This window comes from Neodiprion fabricii, chromosome 2 (assembly GCF_021155785.1).
Source record: "Neodiprion fabricii isolate iyNeoFabr1 chromosome 2, iyNeoFabr1.1, whole genome shotgun sequence".
Lineage (NCBI taxonomy): Eukaryota > Metazoa > Arthropoda > Insecta > Hymenoptera > Diprionidae > Neodiprion > Neodiprion fabricii.
This window is the reverse complement of record NC_060240.1, coordinates 33239323-33264397: the sequence shown is the minus strand read 5'-3', so window position 1 is coordinate 33264397 and position 25075 is coordinate 33239323. Positions and strand designations below refer to the sequence as shown.

Genomic DNA, 25075 nt, shown 5'->3' with positions numbered 1-25075 from the left:
GCATCAAACGTCATCTGGCTGAACGCCGAAATGGATCTGCTTCGGACGCAGTTTCGTGCCTGCTGGATTTGTAAACTAAGGTGCGATACGTATGTTTATTTATGTACGATTTATTACGTTATCGTATAACAACGCATGCGTGCGGTCACTCTGTACATTCTGCGCATTTTATTTTTCCATATTCGCTGAGAAAAGAGTTTATTTACTGTTTACAAACGTATACTTCGATGTGGCGGAATAAATGTTTCGTTATTATTATTATCATCAAATTTTAGTTGATACAAATATGATTTGCCAACTGTTGGAAAATTTCTATCTATCGTTATTCGGTTGGACTAAAATTTCCATATACCTATACCTACGTTAGTCAACGGTAAACAAAAAATTTTCTCGGTGTTTATTTATACATGGCTATATACGCGTATGTATATATTTATTAATTGATTTTTAATTCGCATTGAACCGTAATTGTGATCACATCAATTATATGCTCTACTTATTGACTATTACTTTGAAAAAAGTGAGTTGCGATCTACCTACGTGAAAGATTCAGAGCTTTCTGCGCATAGTATGCAACGGATCGAATTATTGGAAGCAGTTCTATAATTTTACAGAGAATATATACCTCCTAGTGTAAGCTGTGTCTATGTATGGTGAAATCGATCGATCGATTTTCTTGCCAACTAATTATATAGACCGTAAAATAAATAGAAATCCAGAATTTCGCAAGTAAATAAATGCAGTTCTGCAGGTTTATTTGTAAATTGGGGAGGCTTATTGAATAAAATAATTCAATTTGCATCGCTTGGTCGTAATTTTCCTTAGACTTCACCTCGCTCAGGTACATATACCGCGTATGTCCTTAAATCCAGCGATCATGTCTGAAATTTATAAAAATGGCGACCATGTAACGGTATAATAGGTATAACCATTGTACGTTACATTTTGTATCTAAATTCGTACCCGTTGCAGCACGAAGGGAGATCCGTTGATCGTAATCGCATCGAGTTTTAAAGCATGATCCTCCGAAACGGATCAAGTGTCGCGTTTCCTGCTCCAGGAACGAGGAACGTAGTCAGAGATTCGTGCCCTCGGGACTCGGTGTAGTAGGCTTACACGTACACACCTACCTAAGAGCATACGAGAGTACAGGCAGACTTGAGAGCTGCGATCACGAACCCCCCGGATCGGCGTTTCAACCCTCGCGATTTCGCCCCTCCTATAATCCCTACGTCGTATATGCCTGTGTGTCGTACAGAGTGGTCCAGCACCTCAGTCGACACACCCAGATTTTCCTCCTTCATTTTGAAAATATTAGATTTGTGCAAGGTCGAGATTATCTTCTTATACGCTCTGCGATAATAAAAAAGCTACGACAGATCGCTGAATATGAATCAGCGTAGCGAGTCAAAACGTATCGAGCTTTTCTACGAAGGATAATACGTAGAAAGAATTATTATATCTTGGGTACCTATAAGCTGTATAAATATTATACTACGGAACAGTTTTGTTGATGATAACTTGTCGTTGCACAAAACTCGAATATCTCGATATTTTTCCCACTCAATTCGGTACCAGTGAAATACAAGTATAAGTGTTTATCATACATCCACGCTCTCGCCGAAAGTTTCTGTTTTACTATTAGCTCCGGTCTGACGATTAGCCTGGGTGCATATTTACATCTTACACACCGTTCGCAGTAGGTACACACATAGGTACCTACATAGCTCGTGTATAATCATTGATTGCGAAAAGAATAATTCCCCTCAGCAGCTCGTGCTGCACCGCACTTATCGTTAGAAGAGGCTGACGAATCGAGCGACGAGTTTCATCCAGGAAGGTTCGACCGCCGGCAAATGAACACGGCTCGTTTCCGAGTGGGGGTATTTAGGGGCGGCTCAGAGGCGGGGCGAAACGAGCATGATCCGATATTCGAGATTCGGGAACGTCAGTCAGTCTCCACTGGGACGCCGAAGAGGGTAGAGTTAACGTGTCGCCGAGGTCGCCGCGCAGTGAGAGAACATCCTCAGCTTCGTCGCGAGGAAAATAATAAACAAACGAGCGAGCGAAAGATAATTAATTAATGCCAGCGGAGTGATAGACCCGCGCACGTGTGTTGGTGAAAACGAGACAAAACAATAAAAAAAAAAAAAAAAAAGACAGAACAGACAAATAATTATACTCGTTGATCGTCCGGGGCGCGGAGGAGGATAAAATTATCCGCGAAGATAGATAAAATCAAAAAACACTCGAGCTAGGCTTGCGTCGTTCACCGCGATTGGTGCACCGTGCGATCGGAACGCGCAGATCCACCGAGGATTGGACCAGCACCCCTGATTAAGATGATGCAAATGTCGCTGGCGGGCAGCGAGGCTGGAGCCGTCGGCGGACTGGGGGTCGGGGTCTTGCCCTTCGACGGAATGGGCCTCTACGAACAGCCAAGGCCCAGGTTCGTCTTCAAAATGCCCCGCGTCGTTCCGGACCAGAAGGCCAAGTTCGAGACCGACGAGCTCTTCAGGAGGCTGAGCAGAGAGAGCGAGGTAAGTCGTTGAGGAAAAAATAAAGGAACGTTTCTCGTGTCGGTGATATCGAGAGTCGACGTGTATAGATCTGCGATCCAGTGTTGCAAGGACCACACGCCGCGTTTTGCGCCGATCTTTGTCCGCTGGCGATCAGCTAACAGGTAAACGGCCGGCGTTCGTGTCTCCGAAACTCTCCCAGGAAGGTGACCGAGTCCCGCGGAATTTCTTTATTCCGGAAGTTAGATTCACGCCGCTACGTTTATACACTCCTAATCGAAACCGCATGTCTCATTAAAGATTATACGCAATTTTTGAGTGAGACGCGCGGACAGCGGCTAAAAAACGCGGATTTTCCGTGCGATCGATGAATCAGCCTCGCTCAATGTCGTACAATTGTGGATCATTTTTGTTTCGCAGAATATTAGAAATATTTCGACTCGTTATACGGACCGACCTTGTTCCACGATCAGTCAACGTAGGCTTTCGTGGGTATTTTGGAAGACCATACGCGTCATTGAATTACACGTCTCCGTATAAGGTCGTTTTGTCTTACTTTCACTTTTTGCGTCGTAGATTTGCACATCTCGATTAAAGTTAATTTTTTTTTTTTTATTTTTAGACATTTGAATTACAATACTTCAAAATCAGGCTTTGGTCTTGAGTTAAGCTTGATTTGCTTCACGTATGTAGTTCACGTGCTACGTTGTATGTTATACGCCGGAAATGGTGTGCACATATTTATATTTTAATCATGGACGTCATCCAGTTGTACGAGAAGAACTTCGTTTCAAGTCGTAGAAAACAACGACCGCAATGATAAGGATTAAAGCATAAGCTGTGGAGTTCGTTGGTTTACATATACAAGCGTACTTGTTAATTAGGATTTATATTTTTTAACCTCTCAAAAATACAGAATTATACAATATAATTAAATTGTGCCGCAGTACTCGAAAATACAGTTTCTACCAATTTGTTCATGGTTAAGTAAATGGCTAAATAGTCTAACAGAGTCTAATGAGATCACGCCGGATCGAATCACATTTTCCACTTGCGATTTCTTACTTGGATTTTCATCAAAATAACCCCGAAAAAGTATAATCGTATTTACGAGGCTTTCACTGATAATATGTACTCGATTACACGAGCCGCTTCGTTGATGTGACAAAAAGAAGATGAAGTAAAACGATCTCTTTTTTACCACGATTCCAAAGGATTATCTTATGTACGTGCATCATTGATTTTGGATAGCGAAGATGCGAATACTCCGTAATTCTAAATACAAATTCGTATACTTTAGTTGCAACACTGAACAAGTCAGATAACAAAAAGAGCACTCGATACTTTTCCCCAATTCTATACCTACTGTTGGGTTACTCACGATCAGGCACAACAAGAGTTGAGGATTGCTGGCTGGTCTATAAGGAAGCTGCCAACTTTCTCTCCGAGGTATTCTGAGACCTGAAATTTTCCGAGAATAAGAAACATTGCACAATCAATGTGGACTGTGTCGAAAGCTTGGAGTATAGTTGAGCACCACGGATCACCTGTTAGATTAACTGAAAGTTCACGTATAATAAACAATTTCGAAATTATTATTATTTTTTATTTTAATTTTTGTTTCTTTATTCCAGGTCAGGTACACTTCCTATCATGACAGGCCAAAGGAGGAGCAGCAGGTCCGTTTCCAAACTGGATGTCGCGAGGGACACACAGAGATTGCATTCGCGGCGACAGGAACGAATCTTCAGCTGGTTTTCGCCTCGGCGGCATCCGGATTTTGCGGCGAGCCACGCGAATGCGACTTTGATAAGGAGCACGGAAAGGTGAGAGGGAACAGAAATCTAGCGATACTTCGATTTACGATAATTTTCAGTCTCAACCAGGGCGGTCATAATATGGTAGTAAAATCGATTACCTTCTTTGTTACGAGCATGTAGTTCTGTGGTCGAAACTGATTCGTTTCCTTGCACGTTCGTAGATAGAAGCAGCCACTTGTCCCGTAAAATTACAAGCGGTAGCTGTATATACGTAACGAAATTAAAGGATATATGGGAAACCCCCTTGAATATTGTAATGCCAAAATCCACCCGTGGCTCGATTGCGAGCTCGTCGGATTAAAACGAAGTCTGAATCAACTCGCTGTGCGTAATGTGCCGAATACCTGGCTATTTGGTTAGTCACACTCTTGATATTTAAGGTAAAAACATTCCCCGTCGCCCATTTTTTCCCCTGACTAAATTCCCACTTGATACGACGCGGTTTATTACAGTACAGCGAAACTTCCCATTAGCGGACATTTTAGGGACTAAAAATATTGTCCGTTACTGAGAAGTGTCCGCTATTCGATTTTTTATACTTCCCGTTGTAAAAAGGAATCCGTTGTTGGCAGTCGTCCGTTAAGGGAAGTTGCACTCTACCTGCCTTATACGATCGTACCTGCAAGCGTAAAACTTTTCCGATTACTTTTTCGGTTGTTTGAAATCAGTTCCTGCCAGTTTCTAAAACGTTTGCAGACATAAATTAGGTAGGTACACGGTCACCGTTGCGATGGTCCAACGAAGTACCTGCATACTCGGAGTTTTCGAAACGGTCGTTATTTTATCTTCCAAAACACGTGGAAATTCGTAGCCCCGCAGATCGCGGACTATCTGTTTATTTGTCGGAGAAAATTTGAAGCGGAAGCGAAGGGAATTGTAGGTACCATAACCATTAGGAATTAGGGCCCCGTGTATTCGAGTATTTTCAGGAATTAGGGTCCGCTTTGCGTGGGTGTCGACGAATGTAAAGACTGCACTTGTGTACAGTGTTTAACGACGTTACGAATCGGTTCGTACACACGCTCCCTTACGTCGTATACCTTGGTCATTGTCCGATGTCCGGCAAATTGGTCCTTAGTTGCACCTACGATGAAAACGACCTTCAAACCGGTTCCACTTTATTTTACGGCAATTATTATTCGGTGCATCGAAATCATTTGCGGATGTGTTTTAATCGTGAAATTTTTCGCGGTGAATGATTTTCTGGATCACGTTTTCCAACGTTTGTTTCTTTTCTATTTCCTATTCTATTTTTAACGATTCCGTGCGTACAATTCCAATTTGTCTCGTTCCATGATGCAGGAGAAAAATAACCTCCCGCGGCCATTTTGAATGCGTAATTTATCTTTAGTGATTTTAATTGAAACCAGTAATACCAGTCAGTACTCGTACAGCCGCCATTTCGCGGTGCGACGTCTCGGTAAACATACACCTATAGGTCTTGAAACATTTTCACAAGCGCCTGCGCGCCGCGGAAGATGACAATGAGAGGACGAACGACGCCGACGCCCGACGTCGGGACGCCATCGCGATCAATAACGACGCAGCGCGACGTCATTTTCCGCGCTGATTTTTTCCCTCCTCGAATTGTCCCGCACGGTATATCCGCATCTGTTAGATTAAAATGCCAAAGTACGGGATCAATTTGTAGTAAAAAATGGAAGAGGCTCGAAACTGTATGACGGGATTCAGCGGCAGGCTGATCCCAGCAGGCGGACACTAGACAGACAATTAGCGTCTCGAAGGGTCTGCTCGAAGTCGTTTCACCTATTTAGCCTAACGCCAGATGCTTTTCTCTGCAGGGCTAACACAGGGGCGGCTCGTAAATCTTTCGAGAGTTCTTTCGGCCCTCGGTTCAATTGGCTCTTGCCCCTTGGCTCGCGCGGGACTCGTGCAGATCCTGAAACGGATATGCCGGGCGAAACGTGGCTAGGAAATTGAGAGAACGCAGTTGGGGAAACGATACCTCCAGACTTTGGGTACCGAAGAGGCTTTTCGAAACTCTGTTCCGTGACTCCGTCGGTCGGCGGAGGCTTAAATGCTCTTTTCAGGGTTCAAGAAGCCGCGTTACACGCCTTTTTCAAAATAATTCTTGTTCCTGACCCCTCACCCGAGCATCTAGCTTACCTCGAAGCGACGCAATTCTTTAAAAGGATTCATGGAACACGTAACTCGGGTTTGATTGGCGATTCTGACAGAAAAACGAAACGCGATCAAGCTTGGACAATTTAATTGGAAACGATTTAAACACTGTAATGCTTATGAAACATCTGGCTTATTACGAAGTTATGTTCCTAAGTTTTTCCTACAAATCTTTCAGGAAAAATTGATTGAATCAGGCATTACGCAGCTTATGCATAAAACTTTAAACAAAAGCTATACGAGAACTAAAGTATATAAATTGTACTTTACGGCGATAGGCGATCGTTACGTTCGTTGATACGTGATTTTTTTCAAACTTATACATAAAAACTACGAGGCTCGTATTTTCGTAACTTCAAGATTTTAAGTAGTTGGAAAAGTACGGTATTACCGGACGTACAAGAACCATACCGGAAACGCTGTACTTGAGATACCGAAACAGCCGCGATAATTTAAAGTGCGTTTCAATTATCCGAAGCACTTCGGACTTGTCCGAAATGAACGTATAGATTGAAGAGTCATTAACGCGCTGCGCAATACGCGATTCACCGAGATATCAGAGAGAACCTGCAGATATACTCTCGTACGGGGGAAGGTACAAAAGCATCGCGAAAGCAAGAACTGCACAGTGCTCGTAATCAATTATTCCCCGTCGCTCGTGTTTTGTTTTATCTGACAAAGCGGGACACGTGCGGCGCTTTGTTCACCTCTCTGCAGTAGGTAATAATTACGAGAGATCCATGCGCCTGATAAACAGCTCCGGCACCATGCAAGGGCCTTCCTCATACCAGCCTCGTTATACCTTTTCCTCCCTTTTTCCTTCCGTTCTTTTTCTTTCATTTTATTCTCTTTTTTTCTATTAGTATTTCATTCCGTTGCTTTCATGCGCCAGCTACTGCAGCCCTTTCGCTTGAGTTATCTGACCGTTAAAGACCATTAAGATAAACCTGACAACTCTATCTCGGCATTAGGAGACCTTATACCTATACGTCTGTACAGATTAAATACGGTGTATTATAGTCGCAAGCTCGTATATGTGTTCGGACGTTATAACTATTTGCGTCTGAATTGGGTTTTTGGCAAAAAAAAAAAAAAATACCCATGTTAAGTATATTTTTTACTATAAATGTAGCAGGTTTTTTGTGCACACAGTGCAGTTTCGACTGTTTTTGAAATTCAGGAAGTATATTTTAACAAGAAACCTGACGTACCTCTCTTTTCGTGCAGTTTTGACTAAAATATGCTCTTTTATTCTCTCCGCGAATATTGCACCTTTGAAGGGATTTTCTAATTACCACGCGGTTTAATTACGGCGCAGTTAATTAATGTCCGTCTCGTAAAGCGAAATCGTGTAAAAGTCGCGAGGTGAGCCGCTGCGAAAGGTTCGCAAGCGTTTGGACGAATCTAACGTCGTGGGCAGAGAAGCATAAAAGTCAGCGGAGCCCGTTTTTCCTTTCTTTATTTGTCTGACAGGTGAGAAATACGCCGAACACAATAGGAATGCAGGTTTCGGGCGCGCCGAGCGTTCGGCAATTTCTTCTACGGCGATCTTTACGACGGTCCATCGAGTCGCCGAGAGTTGTCAGAGCCCAACTTTCACCTTGTACCTAAACTATATTTTGCAGAATCGTATTCTCTCGCACCTTTTACCTGTCGCCTGTCCACCGCTAGATTAACATTTATCTCCCTTCTCTAACAGTAAGCTGTAAACTATAACCGGCTCCTCCGGCATAGTAAGCAGTCATTTTCGAAAGGTAATATGCTTACGACGCGTCACCTCGACAAGAGGACTGTGTTATAAATTTTGTAAAAAACGAAGGACCGCGTTAGTTGAGAATATTAGTAATCGCAAGTGTAGCGATCGAGTTTTATTATTATTCGTGATTATTATTATTCCTCATTGTTTTATAACCCTCGAAACGTTCGACGGAATAAGAAAGTGTTGTACCTCTGACCGTCACGTCTGGTATAAATTTCTTCAACGTAAAACACAGAACGAAATGAATCGCGTCGCCGTTGTATCTGTCACGCTCAGTGGCTCGGTGTAAATTGTTTGGTGTCAGCTTCCGTTGCTGCGGCTGGTTTTACTGGTCATCGTTCGTGACGAGTTTAGTTTCACCGGCTTCGATAATTAATCGTAGTATTGAACGAGTGAGTGCTCGGTACACCTAATACATCGATACAGCGATCCGATCCGGATTAGATTCGATCAATTCTCTGCGAGTTGATTTGTCTTTACTTTTTTTCTGTTTGGATCGAAAATTATATTTTCGCTTTAAATCGAGGGGACTCGGGTCACGTTGGTGAAATAAGTTTAATCGAGCTCCCGTTGTTCGGTGCTTCTTTCAAGTAAGCTGTAAGCAATGGTGGTGTTAAAATTGAGTAAAATTTGCTGGTGTCAGATCGACGCCAAATACATTTTACAGAAGATGATATACCGATATTTTTTTCAAATACTTTGAAATCAAGTCTTTTTCCAAGTACTACTAAAGTGGTTGAAAAGTTGTAAACCTATAAAATGATTTCGCGGGTGAGAGAGCCGGAAACTAATATTAACGTCGTACTCTACTAGTCTTGCTAATCCCGTGTTATGACACGAAACGTTGAACGCGTGTCGCCGGTAAGCCGGCTGGTGCGATTAATAGGATTTAAAACAGGGAAAACACGTCGCCGAGGCTCGAGGGTGTGCTTCCCTCTCCTTCTCTCCCTCGGGACACCTGTCACATCCCATGGGGACCCGGGGATTCTGTTTGGAATACTTCTAGCCAAAATATCTCGCCGGAATCTACGAAATTCTCTCGAATCCGAGAAACGGCAAATGTACCTAGATGTAATACCTCTGGTGCAGGCGATGAAAAAAGTACATGCTATATATTTCGAATGTACGGCGTATGCGGATAAACGTATGTATAGTAGGGTGTTGCAGCAGAAAAATAAGTTTCGATTTTCCACCATGATATACCTGAGTTGATTTTTCATTTTTATACATATTATAAAATTTATTAAGTATCGTGAATAAGTTTTCTTTATTGCTAACATCAATGATCATAATATCAATTCACGTCACAGCCAAGATCCACACTTGTAATATCAAGTCTCCAGTTGGTGTTTGATAAGTGTATCTGACGATCTTTTCATTATTAATGCAATCTCATGAAATATTTATAAGTGAATATGAACTTTTAATTTAGGGGAATAAGATTCCCGGATGATATATCGTTGTGTTATGGATCTTTGGATCGAATACAAATGTCGGGAAATAAATAATAATTGAAGTGCTACAACGTGTTTCTTCAGAAATTCAAAAAAATGCGAGAAAAGGTGAAATATCGACTCAACGAGATCCTTCACACAACGTAGAACGCTCATCTTTTCACAAAATCTGTCTTTTAACCTAAACAAACTTTCAGGGGTTGCCACGGTGGAAAATTGTAAATAATTTATTTTTTTTGAAACACCCCAGTGTACACGTACCTGCAGTTTTTTCTAACTCTACAATGTCAACTTGATCAGGAGTCAAGGTGCTTTATAAATATGAATCCGAATCTCAATTTGGCTCGAATATGACGCAATTCCATCTCGCGACGGATTCGGCACATATATATATATATATATGTATATATATATATATGTATATATATATATATGTATATATAATAGTTGAAGGAGCGGCGCCGATTAGAGTCTGAGATCTCGTTGCCCGCAGGCCGCGTGATCCAGGTGAGCCGTAAATCATGATTTTGTAAAAATCCGGATCAACCCTCGTTTGACCGTATGTCCCTTCCCCAGGACTGGTATCGTCCGCTGCCGTCTCTCGTGCCCCGCGACACGTCGTATTCGGTATGTGACAAATACCCCAGCATTGTCCAGACTGGACCGAGGCGCAAACAAACGTCAGATACGCCCACTAAAACAAAAGGCCAGGGAAATAGGTGTCATTTGTATTACGGTGTGCATCGGCCGAGTCCCGAGTCTACCGGTTATTATATTGTATTACGCCCCGTCGCACCCCTTTTCTGCCGAATGCTGCCGCAGCTACGAAGGCAAGGTAGCAACACGGCTAACCCTTTCGTAAAAACGGACCGTGGCCTTTCCTTTTTGCTTTTTTTTTGTTAGATGCAAATCAGCCGGAGCCAAAGGGTTAGCTTTGAACGGTTTAAGGGCTGTTGTGTACATACCCTGGATGTATAACCGCGTTACATTTCGTAATATGCCTGTGTGCGGCACGTTTCACGGCTCTACCTTCGTTATAGCTGTTACAGTTTTAATAATCGTTCTCATTTATTACAGCCTAATGGGTAACGCCCATGATTTATGGAATCCTCTCGGTGTTTTTTATTTGTCTCTTTGAAATGTCTGCAGATCGTGAGAAGGTTTACAGAACTAGGCACGGAAATGAGGAAAAAAATGGAAATGACAAACTGGGACACCTAATTCAGCATCGTCTTACGATCGTTGTAGTAACGAGTACAGCTGTACCGACAGTGCAAGCAGCTAATGAATAAAATAATTACTTCTGTGAGACTGAAAAATGAGGGACTTTTACTAAGGATAGGTCGAACTTCGATGTATTCCGTTTGATCTCGGGCGTTATTTTTCGTGTAACATTAAACCAATCAATTTTCTGATAATTATCGGCTGAGAATTTGAGTGGGAAAAGGAATTGCATCAATTGGCAACATTTTTATTATGAAGTTACGCGTCGTTTATCACCTAGTTCGGCTTTGTTCATACGCCGTTCTTGATGCAAGAGATCGTTTCTTTTTTTTTTTTTTTTGTAACATACCGACAATAACACGATAAATCATATTATTGTGTCGCCTTGCATATATGTGACGGTATTTCCGATAGCTACAGTTCTTCGAACGCGAAGTTAGTACGACTCTCGTTAAAAATTTCGCAGGATTATTCGTAAAATTGAAATTTGATTGTTTTCCCGCAGCTTGTCTTTATTTTTGAACATATCGATGTCGCGCGTGTATTAAAACAGGTATATACGTTCGTTTGCGTAATTTCATTCCGCGAAACTCTTCGTACCTCACATACTTGATCGTTAAATCCAATTTTTGCGTTGTCGACCTTTGCCTACGTGCACAGCTACCATGCTCGATTCTCAGATGTTGCAAAAATTTATCTTGATCAACAGTTTTCAGAAATATAGAGTATCTTTATACAAAATCCGGCACGTAGGTAGGAAGATGTATACATGCCTAAAATTATCATAGAACCTGTTTTTGTTCTCGTTATTATTCTTGAAGTATATTAAACAAGAATAATCGCGTTGCACAATACGAGCAGCATTCGTATCGTAAGATTATTAAATTCTCGGAAATTTGTCAATTTTCGGTGTGTTCAGTTGAACGCATTTACCTACATTCGATTTTTATAAACAAACTTATTCCGAATAAAATTACGACTCTGACACTCGTTCATCTATTAATTATCGTTCCGACCTGAAATCGTTTAGTTTTCCTTCTTCTTTGAAATTCTCGCGCATTTGGCCCAGATGACGATGATACGGCTAATATTGCGCAGAGATCATATCCACCCTTAAATTGACTAATGTCCCCGGAAGCATTCATCAGTTTCCGGTCCGAATGGGTATATCAGAGGCGAGGTGCGAGGTCAAAGGCTAGGTTGACATTGAAAATTGGCCGAAGAGTGGTCAATCGGAAAGTGGCCTTCCGAAAAACGCCTCCGTGACAATAGCGATTTGGGGAACTGGCCGTGCGGGGAGGAGACGAGCATAGAGTCGAAGTCCGTGAAAAAGCGAGCTAAGGATAGGAGGAGATCCGGGACACGCTGCCGGTGTGTGCTGCATTATACGCGTTGTTGGAAATAAATAATTGTTACAGCTAGCGGACGGTTTAAAAGGCGCCGTTATACAGCTGCGCCGCTCCCACCGTTGGAAATGATTCGAAAAGCAGCGGCGCTCAGGCGTCTATCGACAAAGAAACGCCTTAGCGGGACTCGATTTTAGGCTGTAATTGTACGCGCCGGGGTTACTCCGAGCTACGGGGGAAAATCTGTTCGACGTAAGGAGGGGGGATCATTGTACCTGCGGTATTGAATCAAAATTAAACTGTTCACCTTTTCGCAACCCTTTATCACCGCTTCACGCCGGATGCTGGACGCCTTTCTTTATCCTCCACGGCTCCGGAATCACCCGCAGCGATGACTTTGCTCTGTAATAATTCTATTTATCCAAACGACGCTCCGCGTCGATCTGAGCGTGCGACGCCGCGAGGTGGAAATTAAAATTAAACACAAGGTGTGTGCGTTTTTTTAATATCGACCAAGCGATGTAAATGCGTTGAAGACGAAAGCACCGACAAAAGCAAAAGTTCTCGTATAATTGTGCAAAAATTTCTAATTTCTGCAATCCCTTTGTCACGTGCTTGCAAAATGACGAAAGAATTGAAAATATTTGGAAATTATGTTCAGCAGCGGAATAGAATTCTCTGGTCTCATTGTCGAGGCTCAAACTTCTCTTCTCTACTGAGTTTCAATCCGACGATCTCTCCGAGTCTGTATCCTCGACAATTTGCAGAACTCGTTTATGGTTCAGCTTGTACACATATACCGTCCGTACGATGTACGTATTATAATGGCAAATGTGTACGGTCGTATATTATTTTCTCTTGGAAAACGATTAAGAAAATTGTTTGACCCATACTTTTGTGTTGTACCGTACCTCCTCTATCTCCGTTACCGTATAATGACGATAATGATCTCGCTGCATGAATAAGCGAAGCAAAACAAGATTGCACGTTAACTTGAGAGCTGACAATCATGGAGCTTGAAAAGTGGCTGCGTTTAAACGCGCCGCGATGTGCAATCCGAGGAAATTGAATTCCAAACAAGTCCTACTCGGGTTAGTGGGGAGGGGAAATATCACCGACACTATTATATAGGTGCCTACCTTCTATATATGTATATATTATACTTGTATACTTATATCAGGGCTCGGCACGACTCTGATTACCGCAACTCGCACCGCAAGCCTCAAGATTAATTACCGTACCTACGTATACATGTGTATATAATACTTGCTGCAAGGACACTTTTTCAAATCTTTCGAGAACTTTCTTCGTGTAGAAGAGAAAATTCCACCGAGTGTAATCGCAGCTGTGATTAAACGTGGAAAGATTTTATTAAAACACGGGAATTGACAGTTTTGAAAAAGACTTACAATCAGACATTCGCTGTGCAATAAATAATTATTGCCACGCGGTCGGAAGTCTTAGCCGAACTCCATGATTTAAATCGGTTGATCGTGAGTCGTTTCACAGAGATTTAATTGAAGTTATAGAAATAAAAAAATTGCCGAAAATAGTTTCTTTTTTGCGACGCCAAAACTAAAAGACACCTCTTGCACTTCGGTAACGGTATTTTTCAATCTCTCTGTGTAGGTTCACATTCGATCTCGGTTGATAATGAACGGTGTCTGCGTGAGATGGCGAGGCTGGATCGACCTGGAGCGTCTGGATGGATTGGGATGCCTGGAGCTGGACGAGGAATTGGCAGCCGAGGAGGACAGGATCCTTCGGGAGCAAATCGACAGCTACAACCAGAGACTGCGGGAGCTTGACGAGAAGCGAATCTACCGCGGCGCGATCAGTCAGGCTTCCCACTTGAACCACCATCACCACCATGGACACCATGGGCACCACGTGCCCGGTGCCGGCGCTCCCAGCGTCGGGCCGCATCTCGCCCATCGCCAGGACTCCGAGATGGAGGTTAGGCTTCGGACCTACGCATAGATTAAACCTTGTTTCGCGAGACTTTCAACCCTCGCAATATCCTGTGACGTGCAGCCCTCCGTGCAGACTGATTAATATTGTGTACCTAACGCGAGTTAACGTTGCGCGATCAATCGTCGCGATATATCTCTCCCTCTTTCTCCTTCCCCCCCTCCCCCCCCCCCACTCTCTATTTCCTTCTCACTCCCTATATCTTTGCCTCACAGTTTTCACTTGTACTTTTCTGTCTTTTATAACCAGGGCTATGAGATTTTCTATACGCAAAAATACCGCGTATACGCCCGGAGGTTCATTTTTTAACCGACAAGGAAAGTTTTTATGTATAGTTATTGTTTTCTTTGATATTGACAAAAGTAATGTGGCGAAAATTTTGAGGATGAAAAAATTATTCACGGGGTCGTTTTGAAGTATTGAATTATATGCGAGAATTATTCTTTTTACGCTAAGGACAATTCGAAAATCTGTATCCTTTCCCGAAAATATGACGAAGATTAATTAGAAAGAAAAATTAGTTGACAGTTTTTATTATATACATTATAAAGATAATCTTTCAAAACGTCTTTGCTTTTACCTGTCTTGCAATATTTTTCAATATATCTGTTATACCGTAGGTAAATATATAGAATAAACGATAGTTTAAATTCAGGGCAAGTGAAAATAGCTACATGATAATTCTTGAGTATGTGTGCTTTTTGTACAATTATACCTATGATAGTTGCAACTGAATTATGATTATTATATCCGTGATGTATAAATGACAGAATAATATCGCCCGAATCACACAACGAAGACCATATTATACAAAGATAGAGGTTATAGGTTTTCCATATACTCATTTGTTATAGGTGCATGTGCCGCAGTCTATGTTTGCATTACTATTATTATTATTATTATTATTATTACCATCATCACCATCATCATCGTATGCGCACATATAATTACGACATGACGCGTGTTATTCTTCGAAAGAATTGCGATCGATTCAAAATTTGCATATTTCACCGAAATAAAAACGTAAGCGTAATAATAAATGTAATGAAATTCATGGAACCGTTTAACAAAGTGTCACGCATCGTGACTCTTGGACATAATATGTTACGCGTTAGGTGTGACACAGTCGAATCGCGAACGGAATTCTCGTCGTCCGGATCCATGCGTCATGCTAGGAATTTCTAGACATTCGATTATGAGAGTGAGTCAGCAGACTCACGATCAGTGCGGCTCCTTGAGAAGAGTTCGCGTTGATACTTCGGCATGTATGTTTTCTTTTCTTTTTTTTTCTCTTTTCCCACTTTTTTTTCTCTCTCAGTTACACATATAGTAATTTTGTTGTATGTACATATTTGTAAAGAGTTTATTAACTAAATATAATTTTTACCAATAATTATTTACACGTTTTTCACATTATTCTTCTTAAATATTAATTAAAGATGGACGGTCGATTCTGGTTTAATAATTGACCCGCAGTATTAATTTATCGACCTTTGTGTGAAATTTTTTTATAAACCTTGCACATTTACCATAATAACACATTACCTCGTATTCGCGTGGAACAACCTTCGACCTTCATTTCATCGTAATCGAATTCATTCGGCATGTTTAACGTATGATGAATTTCGAGAAGTAAAAGTTATTATTCATTTAATTCCGTACTTTACAGCTGTACGGTGTTACGTTGCTGGTTCCGCGTAAAACTTAATGATACTAATTTCGGCGCACGCTTACCATACAAACATTTCGCGGATCTCGAGAGCATAATTGCTAGCATGGCTTTTTAAACTCGCGATGTTACGAAACCCATCGTATCTTTCGTTTAGCTTTTGATTTGCATATTTTATTTGTGACAAAAAGAAAAAACAAAGCAAACAAATCTTTCCTTAGTCTTTTACAATTACGAATCTATTAATATTATAAACGCTGCTGAAGATATTGAAAATTTATTTCCTCGTTAAATTTTTTTTCATTCTTTCAGTTTAGTTTGAATCTTTATAATTACTTGCTCTTTTCAGTATTTTCTCATTTTTTTTTTTCTTTTCTTTTTCTGTTCAAGATTATGAATTTTAGTGTCGTTTTCTTAATTTTTTTGTTATATTCGTACTATACGCCACTGTTGGAGGTACTGTTACACATTTTCCCGCAACTCGCAATGTGATAAGAAAAACATGAGAAGCAAAAATGTGTGGAAAAATCCGGGAAAGGAATAAAAATTGGTGCGAGAGTTGGAAATTTGAAAATTGTTCAAATTGAATAATTCGTAATTGCGGTTTAATACGGGAATATATACGTCTTAGATGGGTGAATTATAATCACTCCGTGTTGAAAATGAACTGCAATAATTCCAGTATGGATGCGTATCAGATCCCAGACGGGACGGCATTCGCATACAGAACAGCAGTCGAACGTCAAAAACGGGGGCATTGAATTCATGAGCCGTAGTGACGTGTTATTCAAGGAATAGAAGGATTGGTTTTATTGTAGAAACACGAGCTTCGAATGTGAAACGTGTAATTATGAACAAACAGAGAGAAGGACAGCAAACCTCCAGCGCATGCAGATTTCTGTTCTTCGATTTGTAATTTTTTTTTTTTCGCCGTGAATTATTCAATGTCCACACGAACTTTTTCGTCGGAAAAACGATCGGTATTCTTTGTTACACTGACTTGGCCTTGTGTCTGGGAAATTATTCTTATTGTACTGAAAATCGTCTTATTGTAACCGAAATATTGCACTCGGAATATTTTCCCAACAAGTTCCAATTTTTTAAATCACCTGGAACGAACGTTGACAATAAAATTATTCCCCGTACAAGTAGAGGTTCACAAATTCCCTCTTATTGTTTTAAACGATCCGACGAGATGAATTCAAATCCCCTAAATTGAGACTGATGCGCGTTCTCGTCGGCTTAAGACCCGACCGTAGGGCAAATCTCTGTTTGCGGAGCTCAGTTAGATCGTGTTGTATATCCACGTTTCAGGCCTCACGTGTAGATATCTTTTAACAGTGCTGCAAAAGTATAAATGGAAATATTTTAATCGATCAATACACGGATGATCCGATTGATCCGATGGATTTGGTGTTCCGAACGTACGAATAACAATTCTGGCATCAAGACTCATCGCAGTGTTTGAGCAATGAGGCCACATGATACTCTATCATTTTTACATGAACGTCTCATTTATTTTTACCGGGTACGATCATCGATAATTCTTATACAAGTTGGAATCTTGAAAATCGAAATTAGACAAGTTTTACATTACATTGAAAAATTTGATAAATCATATTTTCTTGGGCATAGACTAGATTTATCGAAATAAGTACCAATCGAATGAATACATAAAATATTATATAGTTAGGCTAATTTGTGGGGTGCTCAGTGTACCATTTGCGCGACACTAAGCGAAACTTCTTGTGATGAGATTTATATTATTGTTCTCGTTAGTTTCCTCATAGCTTCGCCGAATCAACAAGTTGCCAATTCATGTTGTAACCATCAGGTTTTAAAAGTTGACAGGTTTTTTTTCTCGAGTGAGTATTGGAGGTAAATCAATATTTAAACAGCGAGTCTATCCTTAACAACAGTAAAAATTGGTCGGCAAAGTTAATCAATCAGCTTTTCCTCAACGCATTGTGACGTTAATGTTTAACTGATCTTCGCATTTTCATCATTCATCATTCATTTCGATGATATTTAGTCTCATGATGAACGTGAACTTCGGATTAGCTAATATCAAAAACCCATGCGATAATCAAAGGGCGTTCCATGCTTATCAAACTTCCTTTCAAAGTCTGACAATCGATCACTTGACCGTTGAAATGGTTTGAAAATTGTAATGAGCAGATAAGATGAGAGATTATTTAAGATAACGTGGAAGATAACGTGGGGTCATTTTACACAAACGCTCACGGGTTACCACGCCTCTGATTCCAAATCGGATAAACTGCCGAATCTTGAACTGAGAAAAAAAAACAACATTTAAGAGACAAATGAATGTTCGTGTAAATTGTAATAAAGAAGGAGATCTCACGAATTATTGTAAATAGCAACTGTATAACTGTGCGAGAAAAATGATCCAATTCAGCGTTGCAGTCATGGTGAAATCAGGTATAATACATCAAATGTACACTGATCTTAAAAACATGACAATTCATGAACCTATTTTTTAATTCGAAAATTAATGACCTGAAGAACTAAGAAACAAAAGTAGACACTTGAATTGATGTTGAATATTACTAGTAACCTAGACTCCTAGGTCGACCAAGGCTCGTTTCCCCGCGTTTTTCTTGTCGATAAAAGTCGTAATCTGATATTCAGGCAGTTTGGAATTCTTATAAGAAGCCCTATAAGAGACCGAAGTCTTCCTGCGACGGCTTGGCAGCCGCGCCTTTTCCTTCTCGTTCTCCTTCTCCGTCGCCTTTTCCTTTTGTCGAGGCAGAATAATATCCTCCTACGGATTCTGAACTGGAGAACTATAAATTTCACAGACTAGCGGATAAGAATTATTGCATGAGGAGAAAATTATCGACGTATGATTAACAGCTTTTTGATACGGATCAGGAAGTATAACAAACATAGTATAGTTTCTTCAAAAATGACCCTTGTCAAGCTGGTATTTTCTCACATTATGCTGGCCGAGACGTGGTTCTCGTTATCGCGTCGCCGACACTTTTGAACTTCCGCTATGGTCAGATAATATACTATCGAAACTTTCAACGGAAAAAAAACAATGATACATATACACAAACGCGGTTAGAGAAATAACTAGGCACACTTTTACACCGAGCATCGTGAGCGTTACTTAAGGAGTATAAAAAAAAAAAAATCATTCTCCAAACCGGAAAGCCACATTCATTTTCATTCGAACAAAATAAATACGGTGCTGAGTCTAAGACGTGAATCTTTATTCTCAACGGTTTCAATTTAACCATTCATGTTAAATTGCTAAAAAGAATTTTGGAAGAAGCCACGAACAGACATACGAGGTAGGGAAAGGCTCTTCGGGCACAAGGGCTCGCCTGTGTAAGTTTTTCCGTAAATAAACAATCGAATTAACACGTCTGCCCGACCCCTGAACGGGCGGCACATAGGAGGCACTTGAACTTATTGATACGTAATTGCCTTTCAAATATTCGCGCCCTCCCGGCATCGCCGGGTCTCTAATAGAAGGGGGACCCCCGCGTCCTCTCGCCAAGGCTCCTCGCGTTGTATCGCTTTGTAGAAACAGTATTGTCGCCTGGCAGGGTGAGCGTGTGTCTGAATTGGCCACCCGCCGAGCCCTGTAGGCACTCGTCACATCTGCCTTCGATTTATTCTCAATAATAATTGATGACTTTTCATCCCCTGCGCGCCGTCGCGGACGCGCATTCCGGAAAAAGAGGAAGGCGAACAAAAAAGAACAATGGGGAGTGTAGCTTAACGGAGTAGGTATGGTAGGTACCTACCGATTTTTCAAGTAGGGACTCCAAGTTATAACCGAAATGATGCCGAACTCACGGGCTTCCTTTACATTGTACGGTATACATTATACGTACAATAAACATTTTCAAAGCTCACGATGGCCGGTAGGTCGAGGCCTGTTTACATATTTCGGCAAATACTTTTCAAAAGGATTCGTACTGCAGGCGGATACAGAGGGGTGGGTAAGTATCCCGTTTTCTGTTTCTTTGACCATTTTAAAGAAGGGATTTTTATTCCTACACGCGATCTGCTTACAGCCGAAGACTTTCAAGACGTTTATCGCTGCAGCAGCTATATAAAGTTGCTCGGAGATAGAGTGTCGTTGAACACTTGTCGAGCTTCGGTTGGTTATACGCGTCACGAAATGCGACAGATAAAGAGACCGAGGAACCGTTGAATGTCGAAATTCGAAATTTTTTCCGCATACCTGAGCTCGACTGCGTCATCCAACACTCACGAGCACGCTTTCCGGGTATACCGAAAATAATTCACTCGTTCCACGGAAAATCGATGCACCTAAAACGAATTCTGCGACTGTAAACAGATAGCGAGAACAAAATTCTTTCGGCCCGCGCCGCGATTGGGATCTCGGGAGATTTTCCGTCGCGATTGGGCCTTTGCCCCGAAGCCTCCCTATCGCAGGCATTAAAACGATCTTCTCCGTTCTCTAAAAATCTGCGACACAAGTCAAAAACCTAAAGCCCATCAGGCACACTCGAGTCGCGTCGTAAAAAGATGCCGACGCATTGCTCGCTGCAGGGAAGAAAGAACCTAAGGAGAGGGGCAAAAAAAAAACAATCGTTAAGCATCTTCGCTTGCGCTATAAGGTACGGCAAAGAAAGGGGCTGATGTTCTTCCCGGATACTCTGTTATACACACCGTGTATTACAGCATCCGCCGTCGAAGACACTCTCCCGTCAAAGGGAGCTACTATTGCAGGATTACCGGCTTTGCTTGCTTCCACGTACCTTCGCTGTCTGTTGCCTCGGTCGCCGAAAGGGAGGAAAGGTGCTGAGGAGAGGCGAGGGGTCAGGCTGGACGGATGGGAACCTGCAAGCCGAAAAGAATCTTGTCACACGGCGCCTCTTCCCCTGTAAGCCGGTAATGATACGTCGCAGGTTGAGGATTACCGGGGACATTTTTCGATCTACGTAGCCGGATATCGAAAAAGAATGAATAATTGAATAAACACGGAGGTGAATAGGAGCACCGAACAGTTTACCCGGCAGTCGTGTCGTTTATTTACAAATTAGGCTCTCGAAAATTGTACCTACTTTTTTTAAATGCTCAACCCTTGAATCTCCGTGAGCTAAGTTTTTGAAACTGCGCTGTTCAGGAACCTTCATTACGGGGTTCAACTGACGAATTCTGCTTTGATTGATGTTGCAGCTGAGAATGGGAATGCAACACCAGCATCAGCAACAGCAGCAGCAACAAGCAGCCGCAGCTAGGTGTCACACGGGTCCTTCGCAGCGTCATCCAGGCCTTCAGCCAAATCTGCAAGTACGAAGTTTCCAGTTTTACAAACATTAAAGTAAAGTGCCGTTGCTTTTAATATCGCGAAATCTGGTAGCGCATCGCTAGGGTTTCTCTGCGATAGCGTTACTATTTCCCTAGAAATCCTCGAAACATCGGATATGAATTTTATGGAATTCCTTTTTACTCTTCTATTGGTACAGAGGCATGAAGAAGGGATACTTTGATAAAATTTCAAAGATTTCGTCGGCGTTGTATGTAAATTCTGCAATGATTTTCTCCTGCAGAATTTCACGAGATTTCATCACTTTATTGAAGCTGCACGGATTCCGTGCTATTTCAGTGAAATCGGTTGACCCCTTGCAGTTCATCGATCTTTATTTATTTAAACTTAATATCGATATAAGTATAATTAGCCTTCTCCACTTAAGTAATTAATAAATTATTAAAATTGTTTACTTTTCATCCGTGTATAAAGTTGTCGTACTTTTATTTTCTTTGGGAATTGTTCCCCGCATCTCTGACGTATCTACATTAATATGCTTGTCTGTTTATACGTAACTCTGAAAATATTATACCGTCATTTTGCAAAGGCAGTGACGTGTCCTTACGGTAAGCTGCAGTCACGGTAAACTCTTTTTGTCCGATATTCCGTCTCGTCAGTCAAGTTTGGATAAGTCACACAGCGATTGCTCGTTTCGCGAAGTCAATTGAAGCATGACGTAATGTTTTACATATGCGATACGTCTGCATATGTGCGGGTCGCTACACGCGCACAATATTTTCGCACGTCTGAGTGCACAGCAAATCAACGTATCCCATTGTAGACGTAGGATCTGTAGTGCACCCATGTACCTACAGCATGCACATATATGTATATACGTGCGTGCCGGCAAGTCTGAGCACTAGGGTCGTGTATTGCACTGGCGCACAACATTGTGTGCCAACAAGCTAAGTTCGTTTCACAGATGACCGCCTCGGTTGAATGCAGCCTCCGCTGCCAGCATCCCGCGAGAATATTACATACGCTGAAATTTATATATCGACTCGTGACGTTTATACAGATGGAGTATAAACACGCGTAATAGTTTTGGGGGCCGGTTGAAGTCTACTTGAATAAATAGGGCATCAGGTACAAATGCGGTTGGTATGATAAAATTGTTTGTACAAGATTGTTCGAAAGTTCTTCGCGAGGTACAAAAGAAAGATTCATTCGATATATTCGTACGACAATTTTCTCTTACGATCGAAGATGCATCCATAAATTACGTTTTAATCGAGACAGAATGAGAAACTTACGTGTCGTCGTTAGCTGGAAGAAAAACGTTCGAAAGAAGTTGGTATCCAAATTTTTATTCCGAGCGCCGATTGCCGTAACAGCATAACGAGCCCTCCTTAATTTAGCATCGGCAAGTTATAAATTATTGTGATCCGTTTTGGCCCACCTGCCCGTTGCAATTAATCAAGGAAATTATTTAAACGAATTCGACCCAATTAGGTAATAAATAGTCGACCACCCACCCACTCCATAAGCAGGACGAGAGTCTGGGCCACGGCACACGGTTCGACTTGCAATTAGTTTTGAAATGAAACAGGGCCCGTCGGGCTTAGGGCTCGACAGGGGAGTGAATTAATAAAACAACCCCTGGACGACGCGAGGCTCGGTCGGTGCGGCCTGATATGGGAACATATATATATATATATATGAGGCCGACCGAAGTATAGCTAGCACGTATGTATATACTGCGCCGCTACGCAGATGTGCATCAAAGTTGAGGCCCTCCCAGCTTTTATTTTATTGCCAAGAGTTTTTCTAATACCGAATCCAAGTTTGCATATCGTGGTTTTCGTGCATTGGCATAGGAAACCTGAGGGCAAGTGGTGTGGCGACTTCGAGATAATGAAAATACTTTCACAATTGTTCTCAATCCAGCTCTAATAATGCAAAGTTATTCCAATGATTCTGCAGTTCTTTTCTCATAACGTGAGTTAGGCGATTTCAGAAAACGTCTAAAAACATTACAATTTGTGACCTTATGTACAGCCTGAAATCTGTTTCTTTCGCAGTTGTTTGGAAAATTTACACGTCGTTGTTTCGATGTATTTTTACCACGATAATTGCCGTCCCGCGGGCGGGAAAAGTTGCGGAAAAATTATTTGGCGCTGGTTAGAACAGGGTCATATATCACGATTTTATTCGATACGCGCAAGCCGTTCTTGATAGTCAAATTCTTTGTAGAGTGAAAATTGTAATTTTATTAGCGAACATTGTAACACCTGACCTGCGTCTAATGGAGCATGCAAAATCTAGGCATATGCAAACCTATTGTCAGTCCTGTCGCGCACCCTTTACTCTCCCTCCTTGATATATGGCCAGTATAGTGTACGTACATGTATGGGGTGATCTGCATAAAGTAATACATGTACATATCTGTGTCGTGTATATCTGTAGGTACCGCAGGAGTAGATTACACTAGTTTTTAAGCACATCACTTGGGCCAGATTACAAATTATAGTCGAATACCTACGCATGTTGATGAGAAGAAAAAAATGCGTGACGATTTGGAAGTGAAAATTATTCATCGTCTCCGCTTTACTTTATTTTTCCATACATACCTACACAAAATCAGAATCCGATCGAAATAACGACACACTTATGCATAAATTCTTGTCGTTGTTTTCTTTTACACATATTGCGGATGATAGCTGGATCTTCACAGGTTCTCACAAGATCTTCATAGATTTTCGGCCGAAGACGGTATAACGTCCCAAGTATTAGAGGCACCACGTTTATGAGGTAGCTTAACAGGCGCTTCGTGTCTGACAGTGTTAATAGTTCTCGCTTAAAGCGACACGAAAGAGAACATGTGCATGTTTATCTTGATTTATAGCAGTGCGAGCTGTAGTCGAAATTGAACGCAGTAGTGTTTTGCATTTAACGGGGGCGTTGCTGGCGACCATATACAGCTACACGTGCATATACATGTATTCAAGTACATGAACATTTTTTTCACCCCAAGTAGCAAGTTGAAACAAAGCTCGAGTCGGTGAATATTGACTGCATATCACAGTAAGAGTAATTTTTTCTTTTTTCTTTTGAATCCTTTTAATATTTGTTTGTTGTTCAATTACACAACTACGCTCTAAATTTAAAGTGCGAATTGGATGTGAAAAACTTTTTGTTTCCACCGGTAATTTCACTAGTTTGCTGGCAGCACATACAGAATTGAATCTCATTCCAGTTCTCACACCTTAAGGAATTATCACTTCCTCATTAAAGATATCCAGATGCATATTTTTTACACACGATGCGCATATTTTCTTGTTCTTCTTCTTATTCTTCCTTCTCATTTTTTTGCGTTCGTAATACTTTGTGTCCTTTATGCCATTTTGGCTACGGTCATTTGTCATCCTTGGATCTTCTTCACCTGCCTCTTTATGATATGTATGTATGAGAGAATGCTTGGCGTTCTTTACGCGTAGCCAAAAAAAGCGGTTGACATAATATCCTACCACGTATGCGACTTTTATGCTCAAATCAGATGCCAATTTACTTTTTTTCTGCTTTTTTTTACAGGCGAGAAAGCTGAAGAATGACTTGAGTCACGGTCACCACAACTAGGATGGTACGGCTTTGGTTTATCGGTTCTTAACATCCTTCAATTTTTTTTACGTCATTCTATTGCAAACGTATTCGGCGAAAATGCGAATGCGCGATATCTTCGAATCATTTTTTACCTGTATATTGTTATATTTACATGTTACGTCTAGCCGTAGATAGATGTTTAAGAAAGTGTATTATCTTGTCATAGGGACCTTGTGTCGTAACTGTTGTATAAGTAATAATAATGAGAATATTATTAACAACAATAATAAAAATATTTATAACAATATTAAATT

The 25075-nt window shown here is 41.2% G+C and overlaps 1 protein-coding gene across 4 annotated transcripts; it reads left to right on the top strand.

Moving 5' to 3' along the window:
• The first annotated feature begins 1839 nt into the window (after positions 1 to 1839).
• On the top strand, positions 1840 to 25075 carry LOC124176142 (protein big brother-like). Of its 4 annotated transcripts, XM_046557030.1 has the most exons (5): positions 1858 to 2540; positions 4154 to 4345; positions 13894 to 14220; positions 21089 to 21202; positions 24753 to 25068. In XM_046557030.1, exons 1-5 carry the CDS (start codon positions 2343 to 2345, stop codon positions 24795 to 24797), a joined length of 876 nt encoding a protein of 291 aa, XP_046412986.1. In that variant the 5' UTR covers positions 1858 to 2342; the 3' UTR covers positions 24798 to 25068. The 4 variants fall into 4 exon arrangements, with proteins under 4 accessions (XP_046412989.1, XP_046412986.1, XP_046412987.1 ...); XM_046557033.1 differs by lacking the exon at positions 13894 to 14220 and having other exon boundaries at positions 1840 to 2540; positions 24753 to 25075; XM_046557031.1 differs by lacking the exon at positions 21089 to 21202 and having other exon boundaries at positions 1863 to 2540.

What these genes read in the sequence shown, in the direction of transcription:
- LOC124176142 (XM_046557030.1), top strand. Translation starts at nt 2,343, where the DNA reads ATGATGCAAATGTCGCTGGCGGGCAGCGAGGCTGGAGCCGTCGGCGGA. An exon ending in TTGATAAGGAGCACGGAAAG is followed by an intron (nt 4,346 to 13,893) that starts GTGAGAGGGAAC and finishes CTCTCTGTGTAG; the next exon opens with GTTCACATTCGATCTCGGTT. An exon ending in GCCAGGACTCCGAGATGGAG is followed by an intron (nt 14,221 to 21,088) that starts GTTAGGCTTCGG and finishes TTGATGTTGCAG; the next exon opens with CTGAGAATGGGAATGCAACA.